This window comes from Macaca fascicularis, chromosome 8, assembly GCF_037993035.2.
Source record: "Macaca fascicularis isolate 582-1 chromosome 8, T2T-MFA8v1.1".
Classification (NCBI taxonomy): domain Eukaryota; kingdom Metazoa; phylum Chordata; class Mammalia; order Primates; family Cercopithecidae; genus Macaca; species Macaca fascicularis.
The window spans coordinates 99,455,656-99,477,011 of NC_088382.1; the positions used below are offsets into that span (position 1 = coordinate 99,455,656).

Here is a 21,356-nt window from a genome sequence, read left to right on the forward strand (position 1 = left end):
GGTATATTCTGTCTTTTTAATTTTATTCTTTCTACTATTTGGACTGTAGTGTTGCACTGTGAATAAAATTTGTGATTCCCTGATAATGAATGATGTTGAGCACCTTTCACCTCTTTTTCAAGGTATCTAAGTCCTCTTCTCAATTTTTCCATTGCATTGTAAGTCCTTATTGTTTTAAATTTTAAACCACGTGAATATGGTTTTAAAAAGTAAATTTAAAACTAATGTAATTAACAATACAAATAAATTCCATAAAGTTCTATGCTTCATGTTCTCTCCTTCTTAGAGATGTATATTAGCATTTCAAAAGCTCTGAAAAGTTCTACATTTTTCGCCACCACAAAACAGTTTAGAGAAATGTTTTTTCCCTTCTGAAGTAATTTTCATGGAATTAACAATTGTCTCCTTCTTTTTACTTGTATTTTTTTACAATTCGTTCTCCAATTTTATCCCAGATTTCATTAGATCTATCCAACATCTATCTATATAATTTCTCAAATACTCAAATTAGATAATCTATCATTTCAATTACTGTAACTACTGTTTTCTCTTAAAGTCTGCCATCTCCCTGTTCAGTGAAAATGGGTTGCTCTCCAATTCTGTCATATTTCTCTCATTCTGGAGTTTCCCTTTTTAATTTCCTGGTCCTGTTTTCTGGATCCCATGTCTTTCTTTTTCTAGGCCTACTCGCATGTTTTGCTGAACACATTCTCTAGGAGATTTCTTTAAAAAAAAAAAAAAGGAAATGGAATGAAAGTATTTCATCTTTGTATATGTGAAAATGTTTTTATTCTGCCCTTATATTTAACAGATAGTTTGACTATAGAATTCTAAGTTGGAAGTTACTGTCCTTTAGAATACTGAAAAAATTTCACTTCATTATATTTTAGGATAACAATGACTTAGTAACATTGTTAAGAAATCCAATGCCATTCTAATTCCCATTCCTTTAATTTTTGTTTCTGCCCTTTGAAAACGTTTAGAATCTTCCCTTTATTCTTAATGTTCTCACCTTTTTAATGATGTGCTTTAATGTAGGTATTTTTACTTGGTGGGCCCTTTAAATATGAAGACACCTGCCCTGGCAAAATTTTTTAAACTATTATTTTGATCATTTCTTCTCTGTTTATGCTTTGTTCTCTTTTTCTAGGACTCATGTTTTTAATTAATTGACTGGATAAATATGTCAGGCCTCTGAGCCCAAGCTAAGCCATCATATCCCCTGTGACCTGCACGTATACATCCAGATGGCCTGAAGCAACTGAAGAACCACAAAAGTGAAAATAGCCAATTCCCGCCATAACTGATGACATTCCACCATTGTGATTTGTTCCTGCCCCACCCTAACTGATCAATTGACCTTGTGACACTCCTTCTCCTAGACAAGGAATCTCAGGAGCTCCCCACTGAGCACCTTGTGACACCCGCCCTTGCCTGCAAGAGAAAAGCCCCCTTTAACTGTAACTTTCCACTACCTACCCAAATCCTATAAAAACTGCCCCACTCCTATCTCCCTTTGCTGACTCCTTTTTCGGACTAAGTCGGCCTGCACCCAGGTGATTAAAAAGCTTTATTGCTCACACAAAGCCTGTTTGGTGGTCTCTTCACACTGACGCGCATAACAGAATGAATGGATAGGAAAGTTTTCTGAGTACTTTTTAAGAAAAAAGCTTATTGGCCGGTGGCTCAGGCCTCTACTCCCAGCACTTTGGGAGGACAAGGTGGGCGGATCACGAGGTCAGGAGTTTGAGACCACCTTGGCCAACATGGCGAAACCCTGTCTCTACTAAAAATACAAAAATTAGCTGGGGGCCGGGCGCCTGTAATCCGAGCTACTTGGCAGGCTGAGGCAGGGGAATTGCTTGAACCAGGGAGGCGGAGGTTGCAATGAGCTGAGATCGCGCCACTACACTCTAGCCTAGGTGGCAGAGCAAGACTCCCTCTCGAAAAGAAAAAAAACAAAAAAAAGTGTATTAAGCAAGAAAGCACAGAGCATCAGACCATATATTTAGTGCTGAACATTTTATTATAAATGATCAAAAATTTTTAACACACTATCGTTTACAACCTTCCACTATTGTAAAACCTAACATTGCTACTTTCATTTCAGGTAATGCAAAAATACGAGACGCATTAGCTGTCTGTAGGCAGAAATCTGCTCGAGTCATTCCTGATTACTGAAGCCCTAGAATTAATTAAACATCTAGTATGGACTTGGTATTGTATATAACATTTGCACTCATATCTTACAAAATAGTCACCTAAGTAGAAAGGTGTTCAAAGCAGCAAGATGGAAATCGTTTGCAGTCTTTTTTGGTTGGCATGAAACACTGACTGCATTCCTCCCAGATTTATAAGAAAGAATTATTTGCAGTCTTACCTGGAGTCAGAGGGATGGACACTCTCAAGGTTATTTTTCACTCTCTGCATATATATACTTACGGAAGTAAGAAAGAAGAGGGAGAAAGGCAGATCCCACATAACAGCGGTTAAACACCTCAACTTGCTCCACTATGACAGGGTTTATCATCCATCTCTCAGTCCTGAAGTGACTGGAAATATGGAAATTGGAGTCCAGGTAGACAGGTGAGAGTACAACCTCTTAAGTGTGGGGCCCTCGGAATTCACAATACCCCCAAATCGCTTCCTGCGCAGGCGGAGAGTCGGGAGGGAGTCAGAAAGCAGAACCCCGAGCCCCCTAAGAAAGACCCCAGCCGGACGCTGCAGCTACCGGGATTGGCAACTTCCGGAAGACCTGTGGCCCAGAGAATTTTGGCGGTCGGGGTGAGGGTGAGGGTGAGGGTGAGGGTGGGGGGTGGGGGAGGAGTGAGGGGAGGGGTGGGGTGGGGGTGGGGTGGGGGTGGGGGGAGGGGTGGGGGGAGGGGTGGGGGGAGGGGTGGGGGGAGGGGGTTGGCGGCTAACCAATCCGACACCCGCCAGCAGGCTGAAGAGAGGGGCTTCCCAAAAGCAAAACTTTCCCAAACCTGGGGGATGGGAAGAGAAGACAAAAGGAGCGCCTCTGGCTCCCTTTCCCACTTCCCGGCCGCCCGCCCCAGCCCTCGGCCTCGGCTGCGCGACCCGGGCGGAGGATCCCGGTCGCAGGCCGAGGCGAGAGCCAGGCGGAAGGGCCGCGAGCGGGCTGCCCCTCTCCCCGCCTTGCTGTCCGCAGCTGACGTAGCCTGCGAAGTTTGGGGAGGGAGGAGCTCAGGCGGCCTGAGCTGGTGGCGGCGCGCGCCGGGGAGGGCCGGCCGGGGCGGCGAGAGAGGAAGCTCCTTCGCGGCGCTACGGCGTTGGCACTAGTCTCTAGAAAAGAAGTCAGCTCTGGTTCGGAGAAGCAGCGGCTGGCGTGGGCCGCCCGGGGAATGGGCGCCCTCGTGACCTAGTGTCGCGGGGCAAAAAGGGTCTTGCCGGCCTCGCTAGTGCAGGGGCGGATCTGGGCTCCCGAGCGCGGCGGGGGAGCCTTGGGAGCCGCCGCAGCAGGGGGCACAACTGGAACCGGCCTGAGCGCCCGGGACCATGAACGGGGAGGCCATCTGCAGCGCCCTGCCCACCATTCCCTACCACAAGCTCGCCGACCTGCGCTACCTGAGCCGCGGCGCCTCGGGCACTGTGTCGTCCGCCCGCCACGCAGACTGGCGCGTCCAGGTGGCCGTGAAGCACCTGCACATCCACACCCCTCTGCTCGACAGGTAGGCAGCCAATGGGGTTCCCGGGAAGAGCCCCCAACTATCCTGCATCCCCTCAAGCCCCCTGACAAGCGGGCTCTAGAGCCCAAATGGCAGTGACCGCTTGGGGCCGGCCCCACCTCGTCACCTCTAGGCAGCCCTTCAAGCTTGGGAGGTAGGGAGCACCGACCCTTCAAGCTCTGGCACGGTAGGGAGCACGCACTTCTCTGGAGATGCAGCAGTTGCATTCCTCCACGCATCTCTCCATTTCCCTTTCTCTCCTTCCCTCTTACTCCTAAGCGTTCTCTCTCCGTACTCCAAAAATCAGCAATCACTGCCAAACTCTAAACGCCGGGTTTATTGAAATTGGTGTGTGTTTATATGGAGTGGGTGTGGGTTTTGCTTGCTTTGTTTTTTCCTTATTTTTGAAATCGGGCTGTAGGGCTGCAGTGTCCAGTAGGCAGCCCTTAGCCACAGGTGAGTACTGAGCACTTGAAATGTGCCCGTCCGAATTGAAATGTGACCTAAGTGTAAAATACCAGAGTTCGAATGCTTAGTATTTATTTTTAAAAACTTGTAATATTTTATTAATATTTGTTTATTGATTATATGCTGAAATGATAATATTTTTGATATCTTGGGTTAAATATAAGATTAAAATTCATTTTAATGTGTTTCTTTTTACTTTATGTGGCCATGAGAAAATTTTAAATTGTATGTGGTAGATTTCACATTCTATGTTTATTGGACAGAGCTGCTTTAGAATCTACGATGTTTTGCTTTTTATTGCTTTTGTTTTGGTTGTGGTTTATTATGTGTTATCAGGAACGTTTTATATCAAACTCAATACAATTCAGTTTCTCCCACTCTCAGTTTCTCTCACGGGAAGATCGTTAAGTAGAGGAAATGTGTGCTATTTTTGCCACAGTAAATTGAACCAAAAGACTGTTAAATGGCCAGAAATTGTAAATGGCTTTCACTTACTGGTTTGTACAGGTTTTAAGGGAAGGTTAACATTAGTTTCTGTTTTCAGAAGAACATTACAACCACGTGCCATAGACCTGTAACTGTGTATTAGTCAATGGGTCTGGTCACTAGTCTTGTGTATTTTACTTCCTACAGGGATTTAACTAGGCCCAGCATTCAGTTCTTAGTGAGTTAACATCCATGATTACAACATTCTCTTCTCCTCCTCCTATATCTAATGTGAAAATACGTCATCACAGACGCCTGATTGGCCAGAAGCTGTATCCAGTATCAGATAGATTCCTCAGCTTCTGCCCTGCCAAAGTTACTGGATTTTCACCTACCTGTGACTTTTCTTCATTGTCTCACTGTCAGGCTTGGATGGCCTAAATGGCACAGGAGATCTGGGACACCTCTAGAGCTTGTTTCCACTTCTTTTCTATCATAATCCAGATTCAGTGATATACAAGGTGTGGTGTCTGTTTACTCTGGGCCTTATGTTCTGTGGCGCAAGTGCTGGGCAAGTGTGTATATGTGTCTGTAGTCAACTTTTAAGGGTGGTGGTTGGTTAGAGAGGATGGATATATGTTAGAACCAGTTATGCAAACACTGTATGGAAATATAGCACTGATGGACCCAATAGGTATTGAAAAGCCAATTGATCCTCCCACTTTGGGTGCTGCTTCTCAGGATTTTAGTTTATCTAAGCTTTGTACAGTTTGGGGACCAAGAAGTGAAGAGGGAGTTTCTTTCCCATGCTCATGAACAATTTTCATAGTCTAAAATTCTTCACTGAATTGGGTAGGAAATTAATTCTGTCTTCGAGGAAGCCATAAGACCAGTGAAACACTCTGGCATTACTGCATCACATTCTTTTTTCCAATTTGTTACTTAAGATCTTATCAGTGCAGTATTTATGTAGTCTGAGCATTAGACAAGGCTATGCAGTTGACTCACTGGTGTCTCTTTCCTCACTTATAAAATAGGAATAATAAATACATGTGTGTCTCGGGCTATGGAGAAGAATGTTTGCATTGTTCTTTGGGATGACCTGAAAGAAAAATTTATGCAATGTTACATGCCCTTATTTTAATGATTGGTGAATCAGTCTCCATAATCTGACTTCTGTCCGATGAGTGGACCTTCCCCAACAATCTTCCCACCCCTTATGAGTAATGAGTCCAATTGGTTGTTCAAATACCCTGTAGATGACGTAACTTTTTTATTAAATTTTTGAGTTAATTTTGGTGATGTGACTATAGAAGCTGTATTTTACGCCTTTATTTTCAAAATATAAAAATCAATTTTTACAATCTCTTGGCTTTTAAAAAAAATTTCCTACTCACTCAATCTTGCCAAAAATCTATCTTCAAGAACTGTCCAACTATATTCTTTGATCAAGCAATAGGGTAGAAAGAATGCAGCCATAATTGCAATTCAAATCTGACGCCAACCCTGCCACTTATTAGTGTGACCATTAGAAAAGTATTAATTTTCCTGAGCCTCAGTGCCCTCATTTATGAAGTGGAGATAATGAAACTATGTTTAGAGGGTGATCTTAGGATGCTAGTGCATGTAAAGTGACTGACGTGTAATAGGGTCACAGTGGAAAGAAGAATGTCTTTTAATGGGAGGAGGAAAGAGTGTATGAAGTATCACTGAGACTTCTGCAGCATGCACTCTCTATTGTTCTTAGTATCCAGGAATCTTCAGGGTCATCCTCTGTTGTTGGCCCAAATCTCTTGGGGCAAATACAGAACTATTTCCATCTAGGGAATAAACGTTTAATTGAAATGGGTCTCACAAACTGATGTAATTGGTTTCCTAGCAGTTGGAGTATTAAGTGATTGAAGGACAGAGAATGAGAGAAGCTTTTCACTTTATGCCTTCTTGTTACTCTTGAATTTTAAGACATATAAATATATGACCTATTCAAAACATAAATGACCAAGATTCTTTTGCTTTGTTTTTTTGTTTGTTTTTAAAAGCAATCCATCTTAGTCTGGTCTAGAATGTCTGTTGCTATTCATATTTCAACAGCCATTCATTAAGAGTTTGAGAGGTGTAAGAACTAACTTACCATCATTACTTACCTAATAGGCTTCTCCTGGAAACATTTCTATTTCTGTCATTGCTGCAACCAACATCCAGTCACCCAGGGTAAAAAAAATAATGACATCTCCCATTCCTTTTCATTTTTTGTTTAACCCCCTATAGTCAGTCACCACAACCCGAGCATTCTATTCACTTAGTGTTTTTCTTTGCATTTCCACTGCTACCTTTGTAGTTTTAAGTTCACGTCTTAACTGGTATTAAAATCTCCTAACACCTGACTTTCAAACTCTACCACTTTCTACTAATCCTACATCTTGTTGCCAAATTAATCATCTTAAAATTTTATTCTACTGTCATTCCCTGACTCAAAAACTTTCAGTCACACCAGGTACGTTGGCACACCCCTGTAGTCCCAGCTACTCAAGAGGCAGAGTAGGGAGGGCCAGTCTGGGCAACACAGCAAGATCTGGTCTGTTAAAAAAAAAAAAAAGTTTCCAGCATGTATTCTGTATGTAAAAAAAAAAAAGCATCAAACAAACCATCAGTCACAATTTAGTGGCTGCTAAATGAAGTTTCACCACCCTAACCAGGCTTTAAGACTGAGAAATGGCCCTAACCTGTCTTATTCACCTTCACTCCTTTTATATTACATATCCTGATCTGCATTAAACAATTCACAATTTCCCAAATTTAGCCTTCCCTTTAACTTCCTTGAATTCATTTGATACCTACCTATTTGAACATCTGATACATTACTATGTCCAGGGCACTGTTCCAAGTGCTAGGCATTATACAGGTTAAAAAGAAAGCACATCCCCTCCTCAAGTGGAGGCCTCATTTGTCTTAGATACCCTCCAGTGTTTAAATTCTGTTCATTCTTATGGTACATCTGGGATCAAAATCCTACTTTTCTGAAGACTGTAAATGACTCTCCTAACCTCAAATGTACTCTCTTTTCTCTGATTTCCCAATAGCTTCCTTTTCTTTTCTCTTTTGGTCGCATTTATTACCTTCTGCCTTGTATTTTTATTTTACTTAAAAGATTTCTGGGCAACTCAAAGGCAAAGACTATATCTTTTTAATTTATATATTTTCCATAATGCTGAGCATCATTCTTTATCCATAATAAAAGTTAAATGTGGCCAGGCAAGGTGGCTCACACCTGTAATCCCAGCACTTTGGGAGGCTGAAACTGGAGAGTCACTTGAGCCCAGGAGTTTGAGGCCAGCCTGAGCAAAATAGTGAGACCTTGTCTCTACAAAAATAAAAAAATAAAAAAATAGGCATGGTTGCATGCCTGTGGGGCTTGCTGGCTGCTGGGGAGGCTAAGGTGGGAGGATGGCTTGAATCCAGTAGTTTGAGGCTGTAGTGAGCAGTGATCACACCACTGCACTGTAGCCTGGGTGACAAAGAAAAATAGAAAAAAAATAGTTAAATATATATTTGTTTTACATATGCATAAGCAAAGGAACCTGGGAGCCAGTTACCCCAGCAATCTATTAATATTATTAAGCATTTACCTGTTCTCAGTGTTCTTTTCCTGAGTTCTGGTATATAATTTATAAATATTATTGACTTTTATGCAGCTATTAAATCTATAACATTTAAATGTTTTAATATTCGGGATATTTGGAAAATGTTTATATGGTATGCAACCATAAAATTTAATATAATATTCTGATAAAACATGTTCATTTGAATACAATGTATGTGTAAACTTAATTATGTAATTAGTTCAAGCACCGATTATTCTAACCTAGATAGACTTTATTAATTTAATACTATGTTCTTTCCCTTTCCTAGGAAAAGTACAATAATAATAACCTGTGTTTAGCACTTTTACCTGTCAGTGGCTTATAGAAGTTATTTTGGTCTCTAAACAGACTTGTGGAATATATAGGGTAGGTATTATTTGTGTTTTAAATATGATGAAACTAAGGTGCAGAGAAGTTGCATAATTTACATGAGGTCACATAGTTAATTAATGAAAAAAATCCAGGCTTAATCTTACAGGCATGATAATTGTATATTTTGTATTACTTGAAGTAATTATGCATTTTCTTCTCTTAGTGAAAGAAAGGATGTCTTAAGAGAAGCTGAAATTTTACACAAAGCTAGATTTAGTTACATTCTTCCAATTTTGGGAATTTGCAATGAGCCTGAATTTTTGGGAATAGTTACTGAATACATGCCAAATGGATCATTAAATGAACTCCTACATAGGGTAAGTATTACACATTTTTAGTGGCCATAATTGCCATTTTTACTATTCAAACTATATTTTACTTTGATTTTATGTTTGATCAGATTATTTCAGGGTATATAGATGAATCAACGAATAATGAAAAACTATCACAGGGATAAAATTTTACCTTTTGTGACATTTTTGTGTTGATTAAAACACTGTGGATTCAGGCCCTGTACTCTAGATTATTTTGCCTGAGTTACCATTCCTAACATTTATACCAAATTCTAGTATTTATATGCATATTACATGGGTAGAAATGGAAAAGATAAACTCTGCACACTGTAAAATCCACTGTTAAGTGATATTTTATTTTATATTAATAGCAATTTCAAATTCAAATTTAATGTTACGAATACCAGTTCATGAAGTTCTGAATTAGCAGGCCAGATATTAATAAATTATCTCTGAATACCAGATACATTAGCTTTTCTAATAATAGACAGTGGTATGAGCCATTTACCTTTTTTCTCAAGGTACCAATCACTTTCTCTTTGTGAATCCCATGAGTAAACAAATTCAGGGGTCCTCATTCTCAAAATATATGTATTCATTATTAATATTATCATGAGTCTGTAGTTTCAATAAATCTTTTTAAACCACTTGGTCCATTTTGTGAGGGTTGGCCTAATTAAAACTGTAATAATCTATAAAATCCAATCAATGGATACTCCTAAATGATAGTGTAACACAATGCCCTGTAAGTGGCCAAGGGAAAGTGGGTGCCACTGTCAGTCAGTCATAGAGTAACTTCCTCTCTGTTTCAGAATACATCACATTCTATTCGTGACTTGTGATCATTTGAAACAAGGATGGAATAAGTAACTGGTGTCAGTCTGTAAGATTTGTATAACTACCACAGCAACCAAGATACAAATATTAATAAATCATAATTTCTCGTTTATTTTTGTTGAGAAATGAATATAAGTAGAAATCTAACATTTTCTTCCCACACCCCAGCAGATACTCTGGCACTCAAATTTGCAGCTCACTGGACATTCTACAGCCTCCTCCAGGGGACTGCTAACTCCTGGAAAAAAAATCATAAAATATAGAGTGAGCACTTCTCTCCCTTGTCTCCATGATCACAAGCCTCCATATTACATTATGCTGCAGAGAGGCCTGGTAACTGCTTTAAACTGCGTAATTTTCAGAAAAAGTTACCTTTTTTATAGATTAAAAGATTCAGTTTCTCTAGGGGACAGGACTCTGTGTGTACCAGAGAAAGTAATGTTCCACATTAGTCTTTTGTGTTTCATTTGGTTTCCTGTATTGCATTATTTAGGGTGGGATTTATCTTGACGTGCCCTCCCCCAACCTTACAAAATTCATTGAAAAAACTCAAGATGTATCATAAACAATCTAAAATATTTTGAACCACTCCCCCTGCCAGATTGATCACTGAACTATAAGCTGACGCATTTGCAGAAAAACTTCTCAAGATCAGTTTTGTACTTTCAGTAGAAGCAGTCTTTTTCATAGCATTTAGAAAAATGTGGCATGGTGCCTGGTGATTCATTGTTGATCTTCCCAAATTGCCTGGTCTTCCGAAGTATGTTCATTCTCCTGGGAAGCTACATTAACTTTTGTGTTCAGAAAACATTTATTTTAAGAAAGCTCAGATGGATGTTGAGTACTATGAAAAATAAAACGTTATGTTTTAAATGTGTCTATACTGTATAGTTTTAGAAACAAAAATGATTGTCCCCTTCCACAAAAACAAATCAAAAGGCTAATTTTATAAGCTGGAATGCAGATAAATTAATTATATGATTAAATGTATGATAAATTAGTGCTTAGTCAATAAATATGGTCATAATTTATAACTGATGCAGTGATTATAATAAAGTCTGATTTTATATTAATAAAATTAAAATAAAAATTTTGAATGAATGGCTTGGTATTTACTAGAAATAAATTGTGTGTAATTTTGTGTGTATTTGTGTGCGTTCAAATTACTTGATTAAGACATAGAATGGAGAGGTGGATGTGGGTGTAAGTATATGACTTTGGCTATGTATAGACACAAAATAACTGAGATCTGTGTCAGTTGAAGAAAGACCCAAAACCATGTAGTTGCATGACCAACATAAACTAAAAGGAAGTATTCGTGCTATAAAGTTATCATAACTTTCTCTAGAAAGTGAGGAAAGTAAGACACGTAAATGTTAAACCCTATCAAATTGACGCTATTTTATAAAAATGTGCATATGTTTTAACCTTAGTTTATACTGTATTTCCTCATGGAATATTTAACTTCTAAGTGTGAAACGTAGTGAAATTTGGACTAATTTTATTTTGTTTCTTTTCACATATATATGAAGAAAACTGAATATCCTGATGTTGCTTGGCCATTGAGATTTCGCATTCTGCATGAAATTGCCCTTGGTGTAAATTACCTGCACAATATGACTCCTCCTTTACTTCATCATGACTTGAAGACTCAGAATATCCTATTGGACAATGAATTTCATGTTAAGGTAATTACTTTTTTAAAAAGTTTATCTGTTTCCTTGTCCTTATAGTTTTAAAAATACTTTTTAGTTATTTCTTCGACCTAGACTGTTTCATATCTCTCCTTAGAGTTAGGGACCAATGAATAGTAATTTCCGTAGCCCTTAATTTCTATCTTCTATTCTCCTTCTTACTACTGCAGTTAGGAAGCTATTCCTAGACAGAGATAGAATTACGATATAAAATACAAAGCCATTATGTTTCTTCATTGAATTGTCAAGATCACCTTTTTTGTTTTATTTTTTATTTTAAAATTATTATATGTTTATAGGAAGATGCAAAGGTAATAAAGAGGTTTCATGTATCCGTCACCTGGTTTCCCACATTGTTATGTCAAACATAATTATAGTATAATTTTAAGACCAGGAATTTGACATTAGTACAATGCATGTACATAGTACCATTACTTTATCACGTGTATAAATTTGTGTAACCACAACAATCAAGGTACAGCACTTCTCATAACATCACCACAAAGATACCACTCATGCTACCTCACCCACTTCCTCTCTACCACAATCTGTACCTCTAACAACCACTAATCTGCTTTCCATCTCTTTAATTTTGTCATTTTGAAAATGCTATATAAGTGGAATCATATAGTATGTGATATTTTGAGATTGGATCTGTTCACATCACATAATGCTCTTGAGATCCATCTAAGTTGTGCTTGTAACAATAGTTGTTTTTTATTGATAAATAGTATTCCACAGTATAAATGTACCACAGTTAACCATTCAGGAATATTTTGGTTCTTTCCAGTTTGGGGTAATTATTTACAGAGCTCCTGTGAACAAAGCTATACAGGTTTATGAGTGAACATAAGTCTTCATTACTCTGTGATAAATGCCCCAAGAATACAAATGCTGGGTCATATGGTAAGGGTGTGTTTAGTTTTTTTTGTTTTTTTGTTTTTTTTGATACAGAGTCTCGCTCTGTCGCCCAGGCTGGAGTGCAGTGGCCGGATCTCAGTTCACTGCCAGCTCCGCCTTCCAGGTTTATGCCATTCTCCTGCCTCAGCCTCTCGAGTAGCTGGGACTACAGGCGCCCACCACCACGCCTGGCTAGTTTTTTGTATTTTTTTAGTAGAGACAGGGTTTCACAGTGTTAGCCCAGATCGTCTCAATCTCCTGACCTCGTGATCCACCCGTCTTGGCCTCCCAAAGTGCTGGGATTGCAGCCTTGAGCCACTGAGCCCAGTCGGTGTGTTTAGTTTTTAAAGAAAGTATCCAACTATTTTCCAGAGTGGCTGTACCATTTTACATTCCACCAGCAATGTGTGAGAGATCCAGCTATTCCGCATCCCTACCAGCATTTGTTATTATCATTGTTTTCTATTTAGCTGTTCTAATAGATGCATAGTGATATCTCATCTTGTATTAATTTGCATTTTCCTAACTGCTAATGATATTGAACACCTTTTTATATGCTAATTTGCCACCCATATGTGGCTTTCAGTGAAATGTCTCTTGATGTCTTAAACTCATTTTCTAAAGGGAGTCCTTGGTTTTCTTACTGTTGAGTTTTGAGAGTTCTGTATAATGTTACAGTGGTAGTTCATCAGATATGTAGTTTGCAAATATTTTCTCCCAGTTATAGTTTATCTTTTCATCGTTTTAACAGGGACTTTCACAAAGCAAAAATTTTAATTTTGATGAAGTTCATTTTTTTTTCTTTTATGGATCATGCTTTTGCTGTCATCTCCAAGCACTTTTCACCAAGTTCTACTTACTGAAGATTTTCTTTTTTGTTATCTTCTATACGTTTTATAGTTTTATGTTACATATGTAATCTGTGATCCACCTTGAATTCATTTTTGTGTAAGATGCAGGACTTAAGTGCTGAAGACACTGGCTATTGTGATTTCACAGCTATTCTATATCTGTCTGAATATAAATAAAAAGTAGTTTTTGAGTATTAATACTAAATGTAACTCACCATATTTTTATATATCATTTTGCTATACTTCTTTTAATAACATGTAATCAGAAAATTATTGTAAATATAAAAAACGTTCAAAGACATCAGTAATAGAGAAGTTGAAACAACAGGGAAATTAAAACAAGAAATGTGAGAAAAAAATGAGTGGGAAAAAGTTTTATTGAAGACACTCCTCTCCCTAGAAGAAAGTGGTAGGGGAAGAGAGAGAGAAGCAAGCTGCTGCCTCAGTATTGCTAAGAAAAAAAGAGACTCATCTATTGCATCAATTATAGAACCATCAAGTAGAAGTACCTTAATGGACACCTAGTTCTCTGAGCCCTCACTGCAACAATCCCTGTCTCCCAAAACAGTTATCCTGTAACAGGGAGTCTTAACATCCTAATTGAATAATTGTGACATTTTCTTAAATGATCAACCAAAATTCCTTCCTAGAGTGCTTCCACCCATTGATCCTACTTCAACTTTTTGTGATAAACAGAATAAATCCAATTTAGTTACTTCAACAGGACAGCCCTTTCAATATTTGAAGATAGCTATGAACTGTCTCCCAACCCCTCACATAAAAGTGCATTTTATCCATCTCCCTGATAAATAACCTTAGTTCCTTCAGTTTGTTTTCTTATTACATGGATTTTAATCCTTGGTGCTGTGTAGATGCATCTGTCTGTTTAAATCTCTCTCAAATGTTGATCGTCAGCACTGAACACAATACTATTTTTGATATGGTTTGATGAATGTAGAATTTAGTGAAAGTGTCATTTCCTTGGCCCTAAATACTTAATAGTTCCTTAATAATTCATCAGCTTTCCAGGGGTCGTCATATCACATGGTTCAAATTGGGCTTAGTGTCAACAAAAAACCCATACAGGTTCTTTTTCCCACATACTGTTGCTTAAGCCACCTCTTCTTATCATGTACTTTACAGAATACTTTCTAGATATGATCTAATTTTATCTTGTTAAATTGGAGCAATTGCTTCAGTCTCTTAAGACCTTTACAAATGTTATTTCTGTAATCCAAAGATTTTACGTTTCTCTCCAAGTTTTGTGTGATGCTCAAATTTAATTAGCTATTTTTTTGTATCTTTAAATCATGATTAAATATGAACCAGTACAGAGCTCGAATCAGAGCTGTATCACATGGCCATAAGAACTTTCATCTGGGTCAATATCTGTCCTTTTGTTAATCCATGCTTTTGGAGAAGACTCATTCAGTTTGCCTGGAATACTCCTGAAAGTGCTATTATACAGCCCATATTTCTTGGTTCTGTCCTTAAAAATTTTATGAAAGTCTTTGCTTAACTGCTTTTCTTAGCTCTTATCATGACTTACTCAGTCATCTTCTCCATCCTCATTTTCAGAGTGGCTTTCTCTCACCACCCGCCTAGTTCCTCTCTATTCTTTTACTTTGATTTATGCTTTCTCCATTATATTTTGCACCATCTGACATAATATTTTTTATAAATATATTTATTGACCATCTCCCCCAGTTAGAATGTATGCTCCATGAAGACAGAAATTTAGTCTACTTCATTACCTGCCACATAGCCAGCACATGCCATAAAGAAATATTCAATAATTATTTGCTGAATGAACAAATGTGCGAATTCCTGATCTTCTGTATTTACCAGATAGGCCTACCAACTTGGAAGTCTAATATGTTTAAGTGCATTAAAATATTTTATAATATACAAACCATTTATACATTTACTCTTTGACAGTATTACTACTGTCAAGAAAGGAAACCAGGCCAGGAGCGGTGGCTCATGCCTGTAGTCCCAGTACTTTGGGAGGCCGAGGTGGGCGGATCACGAGGTCAGGAGATCGAGACTATCCTGGCTAACACGGTGAAACCCCATCTCTACTAAAACATACAAAAAGAATTAGTCGGGTGTGGTGGCGGGTGCCTGTAGTCCCAGCTACTCAGGAGGCTGAGGCAGGAGAATAGCATGAACCCGGGAGGCGGAGCTTGCAGTAAGCAGATATCACGCCACTGCACTCCAGCCTAGGCGACAGAGCGAGACTCCATCTCAAAAAAAAAAAAGAAACCAAATTGGTTATTCCTTTACTTAATGAATGTTTATGAAGCAACTACTATGTGCTGGGCATTGTGCCAAGCACTTGGGCTGTATTACCCAAGATCAGAAATTGACTACTGTTCTGATATAATTTGTTTTTTGAGAATTTTTGCTGGCCCTTTCATTTTCTATATACTTATAAAATACCCCTTTTTGTAAACTTTTTGAAATTTTTAAGCCAGGTGCTATGGTTTGAATGTGCCCCCCTCCAAAATTTATACGTTGCCAATGTGATAGTGAAGAGGTAAGGCCTTTAAGGGGTAATTAGGCCATGAGGGAGGGCTTTTCCATCCCTCCTGAATGAGATTAAAAAAAAAAAAAAGCTTCATGCAGCTTTCAGGTAGCTTGCCTTTCTGCCTTCTGCCATTTGAGGAGGCCACAAGCAGGTGCCCACCAGACCAAATGTCAGTGGCTGGATCTTGAATCTCCCAGCCTCCAGAACTGTGAGAACAAATTTATCTTCTTTATAAATCACCCAGTCTGTGGTATTCTGTTATAGCAGCACAAAAGGACTAAAACAGAAATTGGTACAATAAAAGTAAGGAGTTTCTATAACAGCCATCTAAAAATGTGGAGGTAGCTTTGGAACTGCATAATGACATATAGGCTGAAATCATTTTTGAAATGGATGCCAGAGAAAGCCTAGATTGCCATGAAGGGAGCATTAAGGGCAATTCTATTGAGGGCTTTGAAGTGAAGAGAAGGGCTGTAGAGAAACCTTCATTCTTTTAGAGATTACTTGAGTGGTCATGAAGAGAATCTTGCTGGACATATGGACAGTAAAGACTATTCTGACAAACAGTCTCAGATGGAAAGGAAGAACATGGTATTAGAAACTGGAAGACAGGTCATCCTTGTGGTAAAGTGGCTAAGAACGTACCTGAACGATGTCTGTGTCCTGGGACTTTGTGGAAGACAGAACTTAACATTGAACTAAGATATTTGGCAGAAGAAATTTCTAAGCAACGAAGTGTTCAGAATGCTGGGTGGCATCTGTTAACTGCTTATAGTAAAATGCAAGAAGTAGAAATGACTTAAAGGTGAAATTTATAATCAAATGGGAATTAGAATGTAAAGATTTGGAAAATTCTCAGACTGACCATGTAAAGAATAAAAAATTCTTTTTAGCAGAGAAAAAACAAGAGTGTGGCAAAGTAACTGGTTGATAAAGAAATTAGCATGGATAGAGGGAAGATAGGTGCTATTCATCAAGACAATGGGAGAATGACCCCAGACGCATTTCAGAGATATTCAAGGCTGGCCAGAGTGTGTGTTCCTTGGTTATTCCAGTTGTGGTTCACATAGATCCAGATGTGGCTCATGTCACTGCTCCAGAGGGCAGTATGCCTTGGTGACAACCATGTGGTGCTAATTCTGTAGGCATGCAAAGTGCAAAAGCTGTGGAGGCATGGCTTTCTCCACCTAGATTTTAAAGAGTGCCTCAGAAAAGCTCAGGGCCCAGGCAGAGATCTGCTTCAGGGTGGATCCTTCACAGACTCCCCACTATAAGGCAGTGCTTAGTGGACCTATGGTAACAGGGCTACCCCTAGAACCTCAGACCTGTAGAGCCACTGGTGTGCAGCACCAGCCTGGGAAAACCAAAGCATGTGACTTGAATATGTAAGAAATGAAGCGTGGACTATATCTAGCAAAGCCATAGGGGCAGGGCTGCCCAAGGCCTTGGGGTTCAACCTCACCCCAGTGTGTCCAGACAGTAGTACATGGAGTCAAAGAAGATTATCCTCAAGCCTTAAGATTCAGTGTTGTTTGGTCTGTTGTGTTTTAGACTGACTTGGGACCTGTTACTCCCTTTTTCTTTCCTGTTTCTTCCTTCTGGAATGGGAACAGCTATTCTATGCTTGCCCTACCATTTTATTTTGTAAGCACATAACTTACTTGATTTCACAGGCTCACAGCTAGAAAGGAATTTGCCTCAGGATGAATTTCACCTTGAATCTCACCCATATGATGTTTAGAAGAGACTTTGGACTTAGGCTTTGAAGTTGATACTAGAACAAATTGAGACTTTTGGGGGCTATTGGGCTGGAACGAATGTATTTTGTATATAAGAAGGACATGAATTTTAGGGGGGCCACAGGCAGAATGCTGTGATTTGAATGTGTCCCCTCTAAACTTCAGATGTTGGCAATGTGATACTATTAACAGATGGGACCTTTAAGAGGTGATTAAGCTGTTAGGGCTTCTCCTTTATAAATGAGATTAAGGCCCTTAAAAAAGAGAGACTTCATGCAGTGTTGGAGGATTGAAACACCAGAGTTTAAGGATAGGCTCCTACAAATATGTCAGACTTATTCTTAGGTTCCTAGGTTGCATACTTTAGAATACTCCATATATTTCTATAGGTTGCAAATGTTGATTTGCAAAGTCAACATTTTTTCCCCTTTTTAAAAAATCAGACTGGCATTCACTTTTCTGATATCCTATAATACCTCTCCATTTTGTCCCACAAAGAACACTAATAGCACTGAGGAGGTATTTGCAAATTATCTGAATAATTTGAAATATATAGTTGTATAACTTTTCAACTTCCTTAGACTTCATTTTCTTCATCTCAGACCAGAAACTATTCTTGATAGAGACAACAAAAGCAAAGTAATAATGACCTCTACTTTCTTTTTCATCCATCAATAGCGTATACTTGGTCCTTTTCTGTGAATTCAATTTTTTAAATCTTGATTATTTTTATTTTTTTTCTTAAATTTACTCTTTTATTGTAGCAAATGAATGGAAGATTCATTTATTCTACCCCTCCTTTTTGGGGATGGAGGCCATAATTTTTTTTTGTCTCAAATTCATCTAAATGCTAATAAAATTATGTATTTTGTTAAAATCAGTAAAAAATATAGGAAGTAAACAATGGAAACAAATGATGTGCTGCATGGAGCCCATTTCACTCTGCTGAATTCTAAAGTATGCAGTAAAATGTTCTAAGGAATTTAAATGTCTTTAAGGATTTCCCATACTCCCTTGTCAATTAAATATTATTTCTGTTCTTACATTTTGTCTTACATTTTTAAAAAATAAAGTAAAAAATAAGGAAGCTTTTAAATAGTTATAAGATACTGTATAATATGTGCACAAGATTTACAATTGAAGCAAAACTGTACAGGACATATCAAAGGCACAGAATATTGTCACTGATAATTCTTTAGACACCTATTGTATTGGACATAAATATGCTTTATATGCAATTATACTGTTTCTATGAAATACTTCATTTAGTGATCAGCATAAAATTGTATAATAATTACCTTTACAATTTTGAGATTTTGCTTATTTCGTAATTTAAGAATGCTACCTTTAGGGCATTATGAATACAACTGTATAAACCAGAATTGTAAACAATGACCAGTGACAATTGCATGAGACGTGAGTAGAATTGGCAGCTCTGTGAGATGTAGAAAGCACATGGTACCAAGCTATATGTCATGACAAGGTGTGCAAGGTACACACTCATTGAGAATAACAGACAAAAAATGTCTTTAATTTTCAAAAATTAGTTTCTCTTTTGAAATTTGTAATGTTATATTAAACTTTAAGTCAGTATGTATTGCTTCTAGAGTTATTTGGCTCAGCACTATGGAATTTAATTTTGTAAAAAGTTGGTGGAATATATAGAAATAAAATATTAAAATATATTACATTTTCTCTGGTTTGATATCTAAATACAGTGAATATACACAAAGATAGTTGACTTTTGGACTTTTTAAAGAGGAAATTTCTTAATTCAATTATTTGCTCTTTTCCCTTACAGATTGCAGATTTTGGTTTATCAAAATGGCGCATGATGTCCCTCTCACAATCACGAAGTAGCAAATCTGCACCAGAAGGAGGGACAATTATCTATATGCCACCTGAAAACTATGAACCTGGACAAAAATCAAGGGCCAGTATCAAGCATGATATATATAGGTATAATAAGGATTGCTTTTTCTCAGAGTTAACTTTGTCTCAGACACAAAATTAGTCAACCAGAATTTTGAAGCTACATTTTAAACTGTGATTTTTATTCTTCTCTCATAATTGTGGTGAAAATAAACTTGAGGCCATGGTGATTAATATTTTTCAAAGTAAAGAAATTTAATGATTTGCTTTAAGAAACTTTTACATCCTTTAAGAAATTTTAAAGCATCTTTTCTTATCCTATCAATTTATAATATAATAGTTAAGGATTTTTATCATATGTGACTTGGAAATGCAGAGGGAAACAGTAGTTCCTAACATTTTAGCTTTAAGTTTCTCAACCTGTTCAACCTTTCAGCTTTTGATATCTATACGTCTTTTTAGATAAATAGACCAACTCTTAATCATACTGGGGATGTTTCTATTTAAAGAATCCCTAATATTTGTATATGTGTGAATTTTTTATACAACAAATCAATGGATTTGATCGTATTTTCATATTTCCGATGCATATTACTTATAGTCTCATAATGCAGTAATAAGCATAACACATTGTTCTTGACACTGGTTATTTAACCAGAATAAAAGGAAGATGATTATTTACATAGGTTTAAGAGATGGGGACATTCACCTCATGTGTAAGTTACTCTTATCTCTTTTAATATACTAATGAATGCAAAAGCACACTCTCTAAATTTGCTGTGAACACATTTTATAGTCCTTTAAATGGCTTTTTACCATCTTTAATAAATAACCTGTTAATGAATCATTTTAGGAACAAATGCCATATCTCTACCAGAAAACTATATATTAAATTAAATTGCATATTCCTTTTCTTCAAAAGCATTTTAATTTTTGTTATTTCTCATTAAATCCAAAGCCAGCCAATCCATTTTAGTGGCTGCACTAAAACAATTCATATAGTGTCTTTTACATTCACATTGTATGAATATAAAAAATTGCCCTTTTATATTTTGTTTTCTGATATTTTTAATTTATTTTGAATGATGTACTGAGGGCAGGGGAAATGTATTTATAGCTTCCTAAGGTAAAGATCATGTTCTACTCAACAATTCTTGAAAACTGGTTTGATTCTATAAAAATGGGCCAATTTAAATCTATCAGTCATTCATTTTGTGAATTTTCTCTTTATGTTCAATTTCAATATTCTCTGTAGGGGAAATATGAGGAAATATTATTCCTTTATTTGGGTAGGAATTCCCTCTGTACTCCTCGCTCTCCCTGTAACAAAAGGTGTTGGTAGTAATAAATTCTATGTGTCCATTTTGAATGCATGGTTAATGTTGGGGTATGGCAAAATTCTTATATCCTATTTAACCATTTATTCTAATTATAAACTCTATGCAGCTTAACCCTGTAATTGACATCTGAAGTTAAACTGTAGGCAGGATATTTCTACTACCAAAGAAGATAGTGCTGAGAGCAGAAAAAAGGCAGTAGAATAGAGCTCCATGAGACAATTTTTTTCTTGCTCTTTGTTCTTTGTGAAAAGTAATATCATTTAATTAAAGGGCATAGCTTATCTGAGTGTTCTAGAATTAATCCTAGTATTAAATCATCCACAAAAAGTTAATCTTGCATGTAACGTTAAGCTTTTATTACAGTAATTTCCTAATTTTTTAACTTAAAATTGATTTTCTTTCAAAACTAGATGAGCATTTGTCATCTTCATTGTATACAGTAATTCTTTGCTGCCTTATCACTTTCAAAAATGGTATCTTCACAGTCAGCTTTTAAAAGTAGTGCTATTTTAGTTTATTAGATAGAGTTCATTTAAAATATATAACATGTATGTTCTTATGTTAAACAGCTATGCAGTTATCACATGGGAAGTGTTATCCAGAAAACAGCCTTTTGAAGGTAAGTATGTTTTGACTTTTTTATGCTCAATAACATCATGTTAGTAGGTCACTCTCAGAACTATCTAAAAATCATGTTATTTTAAATC

General features: G+C 37.4%; 2 protein-coding genes across 9 annotated transcripts in view; one reads left to right on the forward strand and one right to left on the reverse strand.

Annotated features, from left to right (window-relative positions):
* Nucleotides 1-3,206: 3,206 nt before the first annotated feature.
* Nucleotides 3,207-21,356, forward strand: part of RIPK2 (receptor interacting serine/threonine kinase 2) — a 37,394-nt gene continuing 19,244 nt past the window's right edge. For 6 of the 8 annotated variants that reach the window (XR_012416491.1, XR_012416492.1, XM_005563661.4 and 3 more), the window contains exons 1-5: nt 3,207-3,689; nt 8,757-8,910; nt 11,256-11,411; nt 19,239-19,396; nt 21,219-21,268. Coding sequence is in view for 6 of the 8 variants with exons in the window: in XM_005563661.4 (XP_005563718.3) it covers nt 3,517-3,689; nt 8,757-8,910; nt 11,256-11,411; nt 19,239-19,396; nt 21,219-21,268 (691 nt within the window). In the remaining 2 variants the exon portion in view is untranslated. Of the gene's footprint in view, nt 3,690-8,489; nt 8,588-8,756; nt 8,911-11,255; nt 11,412-19,238; nt 19,397-21,218; nt 21,269-21,356 lie in introns of all 8 variants that reach the window. The other 2 variants (XM_015455011.4, XM_045399169.2) reach the window with 2 other exon arrangements.
* Nucleotides 9,811-21,356, reverse strand: part of LOC141407494 (uncharacterized) — a 137,135-nt gene continuing 125,589 nt past the window's right edge. Inside the window, exons 8-9 of the mRNA XM_073999929.1 lie at nt 11,331-11,384; nt 9,811-9,961 (exon numbers count right to left, since the gene is read on the reverse strand). The gene's annotated coding sequence lies outside the window, so the exon portion shown is untranslated. The remainder of the gene's footprint in view (nt 9,962-11,330; nt 11,385-21,356) is intronic.